This window comes from Vidua chalybeata, chromosome 9, assembly GCF_026979565.1.
Source record: "Vidua chalybeata isolate OUT-0048 chromosome 9, bVidCha1 merged haplotype, whole genome shotgun sequence".
NCBI classification, from domain to species: Eukaryota; Metazoa; Chordata; class Aves; order Passeriformes; family Viduidae; genus Vidua; species Vidua chalybeata.
The window spans coordinates 19,193,608-19,212,175 of NC_071538.1; the positions used below are offsets into that span (position 1 = coordinate 19,193,608).

General features: G+C 36.7%; 1 protein-coding gene across 1 annotated transcript in view; it reads right to left on the reverse strand.

Annotated features, from left to right (window-relative positions):
• The window catches only part of ZNHIT6 (zinc finger HIT-type containing 6), a 32,701-nt gene that overhangs the window by 3,484 nt on the left and 10,649 nt on the right, over positions 1 to 18,568 (reverse strand). The window contains exons 6-9 of the mRNA XM_053950555.1: positions 18,289 to 18,357; positions 17,407 to 17,487; positions 16,818 to 16,898; positions 1,813 to 1,937 (exon numbers count right to left, since the gene is read on the reverse strand). Of these exons, the coding sequence (XP_053806530.1) occupies positions 1,813 to 1,937; positions 16,818 to 16,898; positions 17,407 to 17,487; positions 18,289 to 18,357 (356 nt within the window). The remainder of the gene's footprint in view (positions 1 to 1,812; positions 1,938 to 16,817; positions 16,899 to 17,406; positions 17,488 to 18,288; positions 18,358 to 18,568) is intronic.

Sequence of the window (18,568 nt, forward strand, 5' to 3'; positions counted from 1 at the left end):
TACCAAGAACACAGTTTCCCAATCTAACTCAAGGCTGAAGTTGATTATTAATATCTTAACCAAGAAGATGACCATATGTTATGATAAAAGTTGTGAAAATCATGGTATTTTTGCCATTAGCTGTAACTTTTGCTATGTCATACCCAAGACACCTTAACTGGGGGCTATTAAATTCATTTTTATGGAATCTATAGAAACAGTTAAAACAACAACAAAAATCAAAGGTTCTCAAAACTGGAAATGGCCAGTAGTGTTCTCAGAACCCCTGCAGGGATGATTACTCATCAAATGATTCCTGCAGCAGAGGAAGGTTACTGTCCTCAAGACAGACACTTGCACTGCCCTGTGGCAGAGCTGCTGGCACTTCCCAGCTATTACTGGCTCTCTCTTCCCCTCCTCTTCTGCCTTTTACAGAGTCAGGTAGTTGCTGCAGCAGCATGACCTCAAAATACCGTTGTTCAATCAACACTTGAATCTATACCCGTAAAAGGACAACCTCCCTATTAACTTAGGAGATAATGACAACCCTATACAGATTAAGTACATGAGTCAATCAATTGTAATTCCCTCCTGACCTCTAAATCATAGAGGTACAGCTGAGTACTGAAAAGCAAGGCTCCTAGACCTTGAAATAATGGATAAAGAAAGAAATCCATTATTATTTCCCAAAGAAATAATGGATAAACTCAAAAGCAGCCAGCTTCATGTACTGCAGTGTCTGTACGTGCACTCCCAGCGTGAGTAACACAGGGCCCAGTTACTGAGACCTGACCCCTGCCTTATCCCCTCAGAAGCCCCTGCAGTGCATAGCACAAGGAATTTTTGCATGCCACATCTTTGGGTGCAGATTGCTCTCAGTGTAATCTAGCCAGAACAGCCAAGCTCCATGGAGGTTCAGTAGCACTGACAATATTCTCAGTCCTGTATTTCATCATTCAAATTATACACATATAGAGCCATGACTGAGCTGCTGCAACGAAAGAGTAACTGCAAATATATCTCAAAGATTTTCTGCAAAAATCTGTAAGAATTAGAGACTGGCCCATCACTGAAAATTATGGGATATGATAACTATAGTGACTAGGTGGGGGACCAGGAGATGAGAACTGATTCCCTATTTCAACAGCTGAAATATCTTGTAGCTTCAGAAACAGATGCTGGGACATGAAACCTTTATACTGACGAGAAAAATGGAAATTAACTTAAAAACTAAAAGCAAATTCCTGCTAGATGTGGATTCTCTTCCAAATTAACTCCATGATCAAAGTTCTCCCTCGGCAAAGTAATTTTTAAAATATAATACCGTGCTTTTAAGCCACCCAAAAAGTGACTTTCCCATTATGATTTCTAATAACTATCTCACAACTCAGAATTATATGTTCAATGTTAGAAGCTATGCTAGAAAATAATGGAGAATGATTCCTTTGCATGATTATTAGGTTTACTTAAAATTCATCTTCGCCAGACAGCCTGACTTTTCAGAAATAATCAACTCTGTCAAAATTTGCTACATAAAAAAAATTAGCAAGAGTCTGAATAGTTGTTTCACCTTAGTGGCTAAAAATATATAAAAACCCCAGTATAGCACCAGTAAACAAAGTAAGAAAAAACATATCCAATACAGCTCATGGATGTATGCCATCAGGCAGCAATTTTAAGACAAGAGCATTCATAACAGCTTTTTCTATAGCAATCTTTAAGCTTCAGAAGGAAATATAAAACATATTGCTCATTCCTGGCAATATCCTTAACTACTGTTTATATAACTAAAATATCCAAGTATAACATAACAGGAAATAAATATATGCTCACCTTGGCCAAGGACCACCATGTCATTCTTCAGTGTTTTCAAGACCACAAATAATGTTGGATACTCAATTATTACTTTGCCTTTCAGATTATCTAGAAGGCTTTTGCTGGCATCCAGTTCATTGTACCTTAAAAATAACAGGAAGTTTACTTTGGATTTTAATATTAGCAGGGACATAAATGTACATTTGCTGTGTGGGGAAAAAAAAAAAAAAGTAAAAGGCTTTCTGGCATTTCACATGATTTTCAGGTGATACCATGTCCAGAAGAACTACCTTACAACTGAAATTATATATCCAATCTTATTCTCCAACTACACAATTTTTTAAACCTTCCTAATACCTAAGCATAAAGAACAAAAGGAGAATGAAAGTCAAATTTCCCTAAGGGTTGATATGTTTTATTATGTCTTAATGAATATCTTTAGCAAATCAGATAAGGACATAGGGTTATCAAATTTGATACCTTTATCAAAATCTGATTCTAAATTGAAAACAACATTTAATATTTTAGTTATGGGCTTTAACACTACAGGATTAATTTACTCGATTAGTAGTGTACCTTATTTATCACATTTGCTTATGAATTACCAGTGAAGCCCTAGGAAGATGAAATAAAAAGCTTATCTGAACAACTACTAAAGCACAGGTATGCTGGAGCACTTAGAGCTCTGTTTTTGTAGGAGAGATATCCTTGTTCTGATACAGGAGCATTACAGCAATAATTTCTAAAAGATGGTACAATAGCTGCTATGCCAGAGCAAATCTCTGCTCACAGCATCATCAGTGAGAAGCTCCCTGCACAAATCCCCACGTGTGTGTGTGCTCCAGAGGCACAGGACTGGATGTGCAGTCCCTTCCCAGAAAAGGGCTCCTCTTCAGCCCAGAGAGTGAAAGCAGGTACATAACAAATGATACCACAGTAATGAAAAGTAAACTGAGCATCCTCTCCACAATTACTCTCTCAAACTGTAATGTTCTCTCCCAGCTCTTTAACTATAAACCTGGACATGGGATTTTGTGGAAAGGAAGTATTTCAAAGGTTTCTGAAAGAGGGACCTTGTTGCCTTCACTTACCATAACTGAGGCATCCAAAGGATGCTCTGATATTATTACGCTACAATCTGAGTTATGCAACTTTCTGTATCCAGCATTATTAAATTATCAGTAAGCTAATGTATCAGCTAAGGGCAAATGAAGTTCAAAACAAAAATATTCAAAAATATACTACAGGCAGTATGTGGGGTATTTCCCATAGCTGCTTGACCTCCTCTGATCATTAACATATTATACAGTTGTGTTTTCTTTTGCCAAAACCAACATGGGATAGGTGAAGGACATTATATACTTCATGATTTACAATAATGTGTGATTAAAAGCAGTACACTGGGAGTCAGCACATAAGAAGAATATTGGAGGTAAACCAGGAATTGAGTTCCTGGGATTTAAGGGAAACTTAGTTTGAGCAAAAATTCTTTCATATTCAACTTCAAATCATCATGAAAATATTTGGTTTCATGTTTCTCTCAAGCCAAAGTAATTACGACCTCTTTTTACTGAAACACTTGAAAAGGGATAACAGTACATTACATGTCTTATTGAATGCATTCATAAATTGTGGATTAACACACATGAGCAGAAACATATTTACTGCTTTATTTACAGTAATCTAAATGCAAAGTATGGCAATACCTTTCCTTTGGCAAGGACCTCAACACATTCCTTTCTGGTTAAGCAAACATTTACCACCAAGAGGCTAAAGTAATTCACATGCCACAATACACTTTCCATTATCTCATATTTTAGACAAAACATCTTTAGCGTCCAGCTTGGCATAAGATAAAACATTTGTACTTAAAACTATTTTATGATAGTAAATTACTGAAGTGTTAGATCACTGAGTCAGAGCTTTATCTTTTTTTGTTGAAGTAAATTTTATTGGTTGACAGTGACAGGAAAAACATCTAAATTTTCAGTCCGTAATGTGGGCCGTAAACTTCAGGAAGAATGTAGCAAAGGAGCTTAAAGCTTCTCTTATTTAAACTTGTCTGTTACTATATATATTATCCAAAAGACCTAAGTCTACCACATTTTCTACTTCATACACAAGTGCAAGTTGAGGCTTTCTGCTAATCCACCTGTCAGACTCTTCCTTGACTGTGCATTCTTGGAAGATCTCAAAACTATTACTCGTCACATCAATTCCGAAGTCTACTAAAGAATGGTTCCTGAACAAGATTGATTTTCCAGGCTACTTCAGAAAGGTAAGGTCATGATAAAAACCTTCCCAATTTCATCCCAGAACTAGAACAAAGTCATACATCAGAGGGTCAGAGGGTGAACAACAGAGACCTGTGGGCAAAAGAAGACTGCCCTGTAGGGTTTAACCAGAAGCCTACCCACATACACACTTCTAATTTTTACTTATGAAAAGGCTAGACCTGTTTAGAGAAAAATAAAATAAAAAATAAAAGAGAAAAGGCTAATAAATAGCCTCTTTTACAAATCTTTTTACAAATTTCCTGTAGTCATTATTCATCAGGATGAGCTGAGGATGTAGAGCAACACTGGCATAGTAGACCCTTCCACATATGTGCGGCAAATTGGTCTCACCATAAGCAGGAGATAGAAGAAGGAGAACATCACAATCAGATATTACCAGATATCCTTTTATCACCATTTTTACCCACTAGTTTTGTACCATTGGGATTGCATAGCCTGCATGAGAAGAACCCATAAGGAGCTGTAACCTTCTTCAAACCCATCCTTCACTGTGCACTTCAACTGACAACTCAGTAAAATGAAGAACAACCAGTGTAAATCTATCCTTTCATACTCTTCCATACTCCAGGACCACCTGCAGGAACCAACTTAACTGAGGATGTCATCCTAAATGAGCTCCTTCAGCCCTTCATGCCAGGACGGATTTGAGATAAGGCTGGCTCCAAACTAACTGACCATGCCAACAAAACCATTGCCTTAACACCCATCTTCACATGTTTCTTTTAAACTCTCACTCTGCTTTCTCTTTTCTCCCATTCATGCAAATTGTCTGCACTATGGCTTCCTGATCCCTGTATTCAGCAGGACTTCTCTTTGCATGTTCCCTCTCCATCTTCTTTCCTTCCTGGTATTTACTTTCCACATATTTTCTCTTTCCCTTCCTTATGTTCCCTCAGCCTCCCTGAACAACACCCACTATCTAATAATACACTTCGCTGATTATTTTCTTGCCCCGAGCAAAGCTTTATGCCCATGTCGCAAAGCAATAAATAGGCCTGGATTTTTTGTTAATAAGAAATGTCTCCATTTATAAGGACCACAAAGAGATGATCTTAGACAACCGCTTTTGATTTTAGCTGGAATGAAATAACAATAACTGCTTTTTGAAGAACCAAAATGAAGTAGAATTTGCCTGCTAGCAGGCTGTTTAAAAGCCTACAAAAATTGTGACAATTGAGAAAATTTAGCAAGATTCAGCAATCCCACATCAGTTCCCATACAAGCTGCTATATCTGCTCTACGAACAGTTGTTACCTTTCACAAAATACTGAAATTAACGTGTCTCTGCACTTCTGATAGCATCTGTGAGTTTCTGCAAAGGCTCATTTCACTATCTATAGTTATTCCACCACCTTCCAGGAATTCAACAATTCAGTCTCCTAATCTGTCTCCCACAGGCAGGAATGCCACATTAGGTCACTGCATCACAACAAGTTCCCCTCAAATGGAGCCTGTGGCTATAATAGCAGTGGCGTAACTTGTCTCCATGAATTCAGACAGCAGGAAATTCCCTGCTGATCAGGTTTTCCTGAATGTCATCTACAGGAATTTTTTATTATTTAATAATAATAATAATAAAAAAATCTGCAATCTGGAATAAAAGATAAATTGTAGCCATGTTATTTCTTTAGTTTGGTCTTCTATACACTGAAAAGAGAACAAACAAGTTTTAGACATCTAAATAATTGTAAATATTACCAAAATGTGGATTTGTGCAATGACATTCATGATTTCCCTGTGAGAGTGATCAGCTAAACTGCTTGCACATATTTTACACAAAGATGACTCTTCTTCCTAGAACTGAGTGGAAACATCTAGGTATTTACTTGGCATAACTCAGATACAATAAATCACACTATTTTGGGCCTAGTCCTAAAAATCCACAACCAAGCTTACACTAACGTATGGGAAGAAAAAAGGATTTTTTTCACCAGACTAAAGAGGGTAGCATTTCCTAGGTATCTGCATATGTCTAGAAGGGGGCAAAGGCTGGGTACAGCATTTAAAGTCTCTCCCAAGCACTCATTCTGAAGTGCTGCAGTATTGCAAAGATAATAACTAACAGATGGACTTTCATTCCTAAGTGGTGAATAACCTCTTCGTGTGGTTATGATTTGGTGAACATCGAAGTAGGGAAATGCTGTCTTGAATTAGGTATGAAAGGAAAATTGTATGGCAGAAAGCAAATACAATGTATTGAAATAATGCACAGTATTTATGTTTAACTTTGTCACTAGAATTCTGACATTCTAAAAAAACCTAAACCAGTGAATTTGATTAGTCCAGATACATGACTAAATTAGAAAATTCAATGTGCAAAACAGCAGAGATCTTAGAAACAATCAAATATTAAAAACCCTCAAGACTTGCCATAATACTTCCTCTATAACAAACTCTTACCAACAGCAAGCAAAACAATATGAAGGAATACTCTCCCTGAACATTCTTTTAAGGAAAGAGAATGGGAACCTAGTCCAAGTTGATATTTTTATATGAAAAAGAAAAAAAATACTACAGTTTACAGAAGTATTTAAAACCTGCTAGCTTCTCCTCCCACTCTTGGTTACACTTCTTTTCCTGGTCAAGGACCTCCATAATTTGCCTCAACAGATATTCATTAACCTCTCCTCCATCCTACTGATACCTGCATAACTTAATCAATATCAGTACAGACCAGATGCCTGGCCAAACCCTTTTCAAGTCAAATCCCTATCTCAAGCAACATTTCCATGAAAAATGTGCTTTTTTTGAAAAAAAAAAAAAAAAAGAGAATTAGGACAAGAAATGCTCTCTTATCAACCATTTGGACAAAAGCCTTGCTAGGAACCAACTGAAAAAGTACAGGAAGAAAAGTTGCCAGCATAGCAGGAAAGCATCTTGGACATGATCACCATCTCCTAACTACACCTACAGTCACAGAGCACATAAAGGCACAGCCAATTAATGAGACAACTATGGAGCTGTTCCTTTTCCTTGTCATATTTCAACCATAGTTCATCCTCAAACAATGACTATATTAAGACAAGCTGCAACAATCCAAGGTCTCCTCTCTTTCATGGCCTAAGAAATCTAAGAACTGTTGAAAAGTCAAGTGTAAAATGGGGAAAATAAAAACTGAACTCACAATCCCCCTTTTATGACAAACGTATTTCAGGCAGTTTAAACATCCTGCAAGAAAAAAAGTAACACCTAGGTGAAGATAGCAGGAACAACACTTGTCACCTAAATTATTTGACACAATAGTAGATGTCCAGAAAAACTCACTGGTGTGTTCATTTCTATCCTAGAAAATATACAAAACAGTTAATAGAGAGAGAAGCAAAGTAAGAGTACAAGTATGTCACCATAAAAGCACAAAGGCTGTCCTTGTTTAAGCCTCCTGAGAATGAGGCAATTGCACAAAGGAGAAAAAGCACAGTAAAAGTTGTTTAATGGCAGTAATGGAAAAATATATCAATTGAAGGCAAAACCCATTAAGCAGATAAGGCAACTACTTCAACAATTTAGTGGACTGAGCTTTAAGAGTGATGTGGTAAAAGGATTCAGGATCACAAAAATGATATAAAGATTAACTGAAGTACAGAACATTCTGCATCTTTTAGTTATAAAACAAAGTACAATAAAACAAAAGGAAAATGTGAAAGCAGCAAATGTCAGTTTCTTGCATTTGGCAGAATTTGCTGCAAAGAATACAGAAATAAAGTGATACTGAATTTCAAGAATGCAAATACTTTCCCCATCTCATAAGACATAATGAAAAAAAGAACAAAAATCCAGCAGCAAGTAAAGATGTTATAATTCAAGTGCATCACAGCAATAGCTCTTTATACACATGGGAATTTACTTACTTTGTGAGGCCAGGCAGCTTCACAAATTGCCCAAAAGCTCAAGGTTTACAATTCTTTAAATATTATAGAGCTGACATATGAAAAAAATGTAAACCACAATCATGTAAGGCCACTGTATGACTTAGTTAAAGAAACAAAACAGCCTGAGTTAACACTAGCCAGAAAACTTATTGTGAATATGAAATTTCACAAGGGAAAAGTTCTGATTAATAAGACAGTGAGTTGGCTACTGCAGATTAATGCTTTAAGTTTGAAAAACTGAAAAGGTATCAGTGGCATATTTAGTACCAGTAAAAGCTGTGCATGGTTCCCCAAAAATGCAGAGAAGTCAAAATATGAAACTTATATCACTAATACAATACTGTATGGTCACAGGGAAAAAGCCAATGTGGTAAACCTACTTTAATGACAGCATACTGACACACAGCCCCATGAAACCTAACTGTAAATAATTTTAGAGGTACAAGGAGTACCAAGAGATGAAATGAAAAACACTTCAAGTTCAGAAAACTAATACATCAAATCTCATTTGACAAATTAATGCAAGCAAGCAGTACACTGCTAAAATAAACAAATACAAAACTGATGAAAAATCAGTCACTGTAAATTGGAAATACTTTTGTTATTATGCTTGGGTTAATCTCATGAACCTCCACTTCAGGAAGAATTGATCCTTCTCTAATTTTGAATCCCTGAATAGCAAGTATTAACCTCCAAATTTAGCTTATATGGAGAGAGTCTAAATACCTTTAACACTCTGTATTGAATGGTGGAAACATATTCACAAATTTTATACTTATTTTCACAAGAATCACAGTATCATAAATATTCCATTAAGGTAACAGGTTACCAATGCTTTACAATGAAAAGGAAAAGCAATGAAGTAAAGAAAACAAATTATTCTCTTGAGAAACAAGCAGGAAGGTCAATTCCCTACTTGGCAATGTTGAAACAATCAGCCCTAGCTCACTTCCGTCAAAAGAGAGAGAAAAAGAGGGATTCCCTTTTGGCAGGATGAGGAGGAAATAACAGGTTTTCACCTTCCTGACAAGAACATGAAGAAGTTGTCCTCTCCTCTGTCTCTTTAAAAACATTGATGGCTATGCTGCCATGTTTTCACAGTGCTGGAGATTCCAATTTCAGCCTATCACTTCAACTGTCCAGGGCAGAGTTTGTGTCTTTGCTTGTAGAGAAGCCTTTTCAGCCTTTCCATGCTCCTGGTCCCTGAAATTTAGGAACTATGCTAACTTTAAGTCAGCATCTCATTGTTTTTTTCTTCCAAGAAACCAGCAGCAAATCCTCTTTTTCCTTCACAAGAATATTTTAACAGCAACCCACAGAGTTGAATTAAGCCCCTCAATAGATCTCACAACTCTTATTCTACAGTGGAATAGGGCAGAGTTTGAATGTCACTTTGGCTCTACAGCTCGTTTTCACCAGCTCCTTCCCTCAGCCAAGGAGCTACCGATTATTCAACAGGGTTTTTCCAACTATAGTATTTTCTTGAATTTCACAGCCTGTTTTCCTGCCTTCAAGTCTGCCTTATAAGTGCATGCTACACAGCAGATGAACTTGCATGAAGACTTTTTCCATACTATACATGTTACCTATGTACATACAAATGGGGGAGTTCCCCTCTGTTCTCTAGTAGAAATGGTAGGCTGGAGCAAACTGCAAGATTTGTTCTTGAAACAGTCTTCTCTAGCTGCACATTCTAGGAGAGGACAGAAAATCTGCCTGTGCATGTGCTGGGTAGGTTGCTCCTATGCTTTAAACCCAGACACGATGAGAGAAGAGGATACTGTGTACAGTTTTTCTGTTTTAGAATTTGGGGTCTGACTACCTGCTTTGCAAGCATGAAGTGTCTGGGTTCTTCTATAAGCACCACAGGCAGACCTGAACACCACTACATGGCTGGACAGGTCAAACAACAGCTGAAGCCAACCGTAATGCTTTTACTGTTCTCTCATCCTCTACCTCTTTCCTTACATATTCCTCCTCTGCAAGTTGTCTGGATTTAACTTGCTGTACTATAGACAGCAGAATTTTGGAGTGGTGGTTATGATTTCAAATAAATCTTTGTGCAATAAATGTCTCAGTCAGCAACTCTCTAGCTGGGACACTCTAGAAACCCTCATGCAATACCATTAATTATAAAACAGTTCATCCAAAAGAATTCAGCATGGATTACAAAACACTGGATTGTTACTTTAAAAAAAAACAGGCGTCTACTGGTTCATAGAGGAATCCCTTTCAAGAAAAAATGATTGCACAAGAGAGTAAGATGGACAAATTCTGGGTTTTTTTGAAATCATCCCAAAAATCTTTGAAAGGTCAAGTAATTGTAGTCAGACATCACAAACATTTAACTATGCATGCTAAGGATTCTGGCCATACACACTTACTATACTCAGCAATGAGTAGTTTTTTGCTTACCATCTCTGTTGTGTAACAGAGATTTCACTGAAAAATTTAAGTAGCTAGGAAGGAAAGTGACTGTTTTTTACAGTAAAAGCTGTGTAACCTGGCATCTGCTGCTCTGCATTGCTTTTGTCAGCAGAGAGACTGATGTTCAGATAAAGAAGGAGCATGTGAAAAATGACACTGAAACGACTGCAGTAACAAACTAGGAAGTCTGAAATGACCTGCAGGAAAACATAAGGAAGTATTCAGCAGGAAAAGCAAGAAGTTTTAATTCAAAAAATCCCACAAACCAAAATCCAGCAGCAAATTTAAATACACAGGAGTGCTGTGTTTAAGAAAGAGACTACAGACCAACTTCTATTTCCCCTTGAACAGCACGAAGTCACCGGTGCCTGACTACAGTTGTGCAGAATGTGAAGAATGACTATTGTAAGCTGGCTCCTTGCTTTTGTAAAGCTGGCAGAGCTGCTTTTGTGCCAGCTGCTGCAAGCTACAGAGAAGTAATGAATTCTACTGTCAATCTTCTGGCATAGGTTAAAGCCAGCTTGGGGTCTGTTCCAGCTCATGCCAAGGCCAGCAGTTCAGCCAAGGATTTGTATCCTTAATTCCTGTCTCATACTACACAAATGTGAAAAGAAATTGCTTCCTAAGTAAGACTAGAGAATCATAAATAAAGCACACCACTTTTCAATATTTGCAGAAAATGCAAAGAAGAAATAATGCCTGAAATGTGCTAATTCTAACACACTTGTTCTGCAAGATGAACCTTCTTTTTAAAAGAAACTGAGTTGTGTGAAAAGCAGAAAGCAAAGACTGTAAGTTCTCTTGGTTTTACATGAAGTTATTTACAAATGATAATGGAGAAGGAAGTGTCCAAGAAGAGAGCATGAAAAACTAGGAAAACATCAAGAGCTCAATACTTGAGGCTACTGTCAATGTATTTCAATAACAGGGTTTTTAAATAATCTTAAAGTAACTGACAAAATAAGTATCTAATAGACATTTTCAAAGATAAGGAAAGAAATAATTTAAATGCTACATTAAAAAATGTGGCTCCATTACATTTCTACTACTTTATGCATTCCAGGATAATTTTCCAGAAGTCTGTTGGCTTATTTGCCCATTCCAAGACAAAAAGCTTCACCTTCCTATATCTATTACTGTGACTACTGCAACCTACTGATGTGATCTAACCCATAGTTATTTAAAAACAATAGACTACAAAAGAAAATTCTCTTTGAGCACAGAGCTAAGTCATCCAAGGAAATAACTTTCATTTCTGCCAGCTGATCTTGAGACAGGGAAGTGATCCAAAATTACTAACATCATCCAGCCTTCTGGAAAGCAACTGAATTAAATCAGTTAAAGCAAAAGAAGTGTTCACCACCATAAAACAATGGCATTTAGTAGAGGAGAACCTCTGATACTTGTTTAGCAGATTTTCTTCCCTGTGGTCCACAAGAATTAAGTGCCAAACATGCCATTATTCTCATGTGCCCCAGCCAGTGCCACCACAGACAGTTAAGAAGCCTCTTGATGTTGGAACTGGCACAAAAATTCTTTTGGTATTTTTTTCTTTCTGAGTAATTGAAGCATGAGCTACACCAGTACTACTGATACAGAAAACAATTCTACAACTGATTCTGTATCCATTCCTGTATGATGTGGCAGTTTTACAACAGGAAAGTGGCAGGATATAGTCTGGTACACTTCTGTACTCCAGCTCCTTCATGGATTTGGTCTACTGAAAGCAGTGGCCTCTGCAAAGCTTTCAAAGCCAACCAGACTGTATTTTCTAGGCACCTAAATATTCTGCCAATGCATACTCCAACCTTCAAATTCCCCAAAATTTTCTGCAACAACTTATTCTGAAACAATGCTCACATGCTACTCTGAATAGGCCAAAAAAGAACATTACTATATAGAAGACCTAGCACTGATGTTTAAGAAAGCATTATTTTTCAATCCTATTAAATCCTGTGCATGTGATTAAAGTGTCAACTATCTAAACTAGATTAATGAAAGATGCTACTGAACCCAGTAAAAGAAATACTCAATTTTTGTGATCCAACCTCATTTAGATTTATTTAGTTGTCTCTGAAAGTATCTACTGCAAATTAAGTTTAAGTTGCAGTTATTTCTCTTCTAGAGAATAGAATTTAGATTTCTCTTATAGAGAAATGACATATATAATAACTCTTATATATTTCTCTTATGATAAGGCTGAGTAAATGAATTTCTCATTAAGTATCTGCAGTTACAAAAGAACCTAACTCTGACTACTAACTTACTAATAAAAAAGACCAAGGATCTTTTTGATTTTGGAAGGACTGGTTGCTGTTTTGGTTTAGTTTTTTTGTTACCCAAAGCCTGATAAGGCTATTCTCAGGAAAATGAGAAGGTGCATTTCCCAAACCACACTGTGTAATTTGGCTGTTGCACCTTTCCTTTCCTTACTGGAAAAAGCAATACTCTTACCATATGAAGTCACTTTGAAGGCATCCCAAATAAAGGTCTGAAGACAGTCAGGACACTAATTTATCCTGAAGAAATAAAATACTACTTTATGAAAGAATGTAGACTATAAAAATCATCCAAGTGGCAGAAATTAAACCTTTCTTGGAATAGTTACAGCCGAGGAGAGAATGGACACCAACACTAACTAAATATTGCATAACAGGTGATTGAAGCAAGCAGTTCCAAATGGAAAACTATTCTGACCCATTCAAAGGGTCAAAGATTTTTTTGAAACTTCATTTAAAACCAAAAGGTGTTTGGTTTTAAAACCAAGAGGTTTTAAATGAAGCAGAGAGTTATGTAATGCTTGTTTTTTTGAAACCCTCCTTTGCAAGATTTCTCTGAATTAAGTGTAGCAAATAAGAAGATAAACCAAGTGCAACTAAGAGTTACAGAGCATGAGATGACAGGTAAAGCTGAGAAGACATGAGGAGAAATTATGCTTTAGGTTACCCCAATTAACTGTGGAGTGCTACCAATTCACACTGAAAGCAATTCTTACAAGCTGGTTTTAGAGAAGACAAAAATAAGAACTTATCATGAAGTTCTCTAAGAACTGTCACCACTGATGGTAAAAGACACATAGCAACTAGAAAGCAAGGACTGTGTTTGGCAGCTATCCATGATATCTACACAGCAGTGGCTTTCTGAAGTTCCACAGAACTCCTGTGAGAAAGCAGAAATCAGTACTTCATGGCTAATTTATATTTCTGGAGAAAGAAAAAATAAACCCCCAAAAATTTAAAGCATTCTGCAGAGGACCTTCAAACTAAAAAAATGATTTGCTTTGAAACACAGAAAACAGCCAAAACTAAACCACGAACTCCTGTTTCATAAACAATTGCAGGAAATACTAAAATCCTTCTGTAACATACTTATCTTAAAACTAGAAGACTAACATTTCATAATCCTGCTTAGATACTCTGTGAAACACCACTGCACTGCCTCAATAACACAAAATTGTAACTATGAAAAGGATTTTTTTCCAGAAGGTTCTGCTAAGCCTAAAACAAACATCTGACGTAAGAACATATGTTTACAACTTTTCTATAATCTAGTGCTTGTGGAGAAGAAATTATTCTGGTGGGTACAGGAGTTGTAGATAACAAAACATTAGTGTAGACTTACATATATCAGTAGTCTGCACCAATCCTACTCCTTCAGTCTGCCCACAAAGTGATGGAAGAGCATTTTGCCATACAGAAATATACAGCCTAAAATCACACAGAATGAGGAGGCACTGGAGTTAACCAGCAGCTAATGCTTCCCACTGTTAAAGAAACATAGATAAAGAAAGGTGAGAGAGCTCTGTCTCCACTCAGTTTTTGATCCATAGGGAAGACCACTAAGCAGCAAGCTGGTCATGTTTCAATCACAAGTGCTTCCACTGCAATTCCAGCTCTTGATTCACAGCGTATGAGCCAATACTCTCCAATTAACTTAGGGACATGGAACCAAAAGGACAAAAAATCAAAACCAATTCTCTCTTTCTTATCTGTAATGCAACTAGAGTAAAAATCTGAATTCCCTCACAGAGCCTTTGTCACAACTGCTCTGAGCGCCTGCTGCCACAGACACAGCTTATGTTGACAGAAGTGACTTTATGCTGACATAGCTGTCCCACCATTTCAAACAAACTTTGTTCTTTCCCTTCAGAGGAGGAATTTTTTTTCCAGTAAGCCATTTCCTTGACTTGTCTGCACCACCCCAGCTCGGCCTGCTCCACCAACTTATATGAAGAGATTTTCACATAATTTCCAAGTGAGGAACTGCAGTTCTCAAGTCAAGATACACTTCTATTTTATCTTTCTACTGGTTTTCCTGTACATTAGACTTTACATCCACTAAGTGGGATAAATACCAATTACTCCAAACTCATTATCAACCAACACAGGCTGATTTTGGGAATACAGATGAGTCTCAGACTTGAGAATATTTATATTAATTTAATTTAGTGAAAAAGAATTCCTGCTCAAATCTGTGACATAAGGAAACACTATAGATACTTCAGAAGAGGCAAATGGTTAAGTAATGAAAAAGTAATGAGCACATGAGACAGTCTACTTCTGTGTTAAACTGGTTTCTTTTCCAAACCTTCTACACAGCTGTTAAATAAACAACTTTTCCTTCTTTGTTAAAAAAGAAAGTGTGAAATACCACTGGTTATACTGTCATGGTCTTTTCAGCTCCTCACACCATCCTACCAGCAAGTAGGCTGGAAAGCACAAGAAGCTGGGAAAAGACACAGCAAGGACAGCTGATCCCAACCGGCCAAAGGGATATTTAATACTGTATCACACATAGTCAATATTAAAGGCAAATAAATTAAATTAAAGGAAAAGCTGGCTGGGGACTGCTGCTTGGGAACTGGCTGGACAGTGGTCGGTGGAGGGCAAGCAACTTCACTGGGCATCACTTGTTTTGAATATTCGAATTCTTTTATCATTCTCATCCTTTCCTTTTTTGTCCTATTAAACTATCTTTATCTCAATACAAGAATTTTAATATTTTCTTTCTCAATCGCTTCCCCATCCCTTTCTGGGGATGTGGGGTGTTGTGTGAGTACCTGAGTTGTGTTTAGCTAGGTTAAAACATGACACCCAGTCAACAGGGACCTCCTCAGACCCCAAGGCTTTTAATACATGACCAAGAGGGGTCTTGCCATAACATCCAATACCTCTTTCAGTACTCTGGGATGAAATCCATCAGGATTCATGGACTTCTGAATATTCAGCTGAAACAGCTGGTCGCTTACAATTTCAGTGTCCACAAATGAGAACTCACTATTCCCACACTTACAACACTCAGACACAGGGTACTGGCCAAAGCCTTTCATATTTTCTCCCTGCATATAAGAACCAGGGCTCTGTATCTTCAAATTCACTTAAAAACAACAGGTTTCTAGCTGGCAATTCTGATGGCAAATGTTACAACCATATATCAAATAATGATTGCAACGAGAAAAAAAATCAATCAAAATCATTAAGAATTTGCACTTGAATTTGAATTGAAAAGTATATTACACATTTTTAGTATTACTGGGAAAAATCCCCAGTATAAACTGGAAGCTAAATTACAGCTACAATTCTTACAATATATCCTTATTTCCCCCTTAGAAATAATGTATCATATTTTAAGGAAGCATATTATTTACATTTGTTACATTTGAAGACAAGAATGTAATTTCAGATGCCTAACTAGGAATCACTGGTGAACCATAGTAAATTGTGCTACTAAGCTGATACATATCCTTTTCAGTAACAATGACAACAGGGTGGAGTGTTCAGAATTGTATTTATACTAGCAAAAAATATTTCTTTGAAGCTCAATTTTGAAGTTCAAGATTATTGTCTGTTCTGAAAACAAAAAAAACAATTCTGCACAAGTCTGAATTCTGAAGACATAGAAGCCCACACCCAGAAATATGGTAACATGAAGACTGATGAGCAAGTAACTTTGAGAAAAAATGTGTCATTTCAAATGCAGTGACTGGATTGTGATAAACACATAATTTTTGCTGCACTAATTTAAAAAGAAAACTTTTCTTGACGATCACTTCAACTCCCTCTGGGAGGTTAACATATTCACAGCAGAACTTCCAGAAAGAAATGGATGTATGCAGTTCTGTGGGTCAAGACAGTTATTTAGCATTTTAACACAAACCTGTGCTGTGTTACATTGGCATGGACTGCTGCTGAAGCAGTTTAGGTACAAGCACACTCACTCAATAATTGCACTGAAATGTCAATGCTGACATATTAAAAGACAAAGACTCAGCATTTTTGCCAAATCATTTTTATATACATTTGTAATTACTCACTGAAGTTTAATCCATGAGATTATGTAATCTCCAATTGTAATATTAAGGACTAAGAAATGTATTAAATCTTCTTGTTACTTTTAATTAGTAAGCACATAAACTGAAGAACTACCTTACCTGATAGAGTTTCGGTTCCTGTTTTCTATTTTCATTAAAATTCGTACATCTGACTGAGGAGATGCTGTATAGATTTTTAATCTAAAAAAAAAAAAAAAGTAGTAAAGATGCAGAAGTGTACAGTAACTTTTCTTCCTGTGATCCATAAGAGACTGATCTCTTATGCATGTCAACAGCCAAAATAATATATTTTTTTCATTAAAACAATAATTTGTCACATATTAGGTGTTTTCTATAAATGAGGGTTGTAATTATTAGCATATTTTTCTAATTATTCTGAAGGTTTACTGTCACCTCCACTGACGTTAATTGTGGTTACATTTTTCAGAATTACAGTTTCTTTATTCGGTCTTTATGCCGTGAGTCAGTTTCTTAAATTTTTGCTGCTTTAAATTTCGTGTCTGGACGCCAGGGTTAGTTGGTTGGTGAATGTTAGGATGGTTTTCGTCACAGGAATTAAAGATGTACTGCTGACTGGGAACACAGCTCTGCAAGCTGATAGTGCAGCTAATTTAAGCCATGTATTCAGAACCATTCCCTTTTATTAGTGCATTAGATCAACTAGGCAGGAAAGTTATTCAATACACACCTTTGACAAACTACTGGATCTGACTCCACTGGATCAATGTATGGCTTGAGGATATCAGCAAGTGTTTTATCATCAGGCACCCTTTCAGCAAAGATAAAAATCAAGCATGTGAGACATCCTTCATCATGTACACCAATATCTATTGTGAGTCACCTGGAGGAAGTTGGATATTAGCATGCTACAGTGGCAAAGCTGAGTAGTTTATGGGAGGATCATAAATGTGTATCAATACTGCACAGATATAGGTAGCTTTATCTCAGTTTCAGCACTGGGATTTCACAGGCACGTATGAGGAGTAAACAGATGCATATCTCTAGTTTCTAACCCTGTGAAAGAAACATGCTGTTCCTGCAGCCCTAGGAGCAGACAAGCACATAATTCTCATCTCCCTTCAGGCTAGGAAAAAAGGAGAAACATTTGTCAATAAAAGCTTTTTTTTTTGCCTTTTCAAAATGTGTTTGTGGACTTTCCTACAAAGCAAATGTTTCACCCTGTATGAAGGTCAGCTCCAGAGTGCAGGTGAGGAGGGGTTGCAAATTGTGCTGAACATCTGCTCCATGAGAAGAGAGTATGTCAGGTATAGGGGTACTACTATTATGAATATACAAACTCTCTATTTACACAGAGAAAAGAACTAACATACATTAGGCCTGATTTGGAAAGTCTGCTAGCTTTCAGAGAGAAAGGCACTATACAATATTCAATATATTTTAAATTGAAATGCCCAGTCTTTAAAAATAGTCTTTTATTTAAGACTAAAATTAATACCTGAGTTTATAAACTTGTATAACAGAACTTGGCAAGAACTGATCAAAATATTTTGCAGTTCAACTTCAGCAGATTAATTTAAACTTTATAAAAATATTTTTTAAAGTTCTATACCCTTTTAAAGTGTATTCAGCATGACAGTGAGGAAATATGAGCTTCAAATGCCAGTAGAACTTGTTCTCCCTGGAAACAAAAAGAAATGCATATTCTTAGTCTTAGTTAGTAACAACTACCATTTTTTTTTCTGTGATAAAGCTTGGTAACCTACAGCATAGGTGCAGAAGAAAATACATGGTTAAGATTTTGAATGGCTTCAAAGAGTAAAAGGGGCATGCAGAGAAGCTGAGATGTCCTTTGAAAGATGTAATGCTCCCACATCCTACTAAATTTCAAA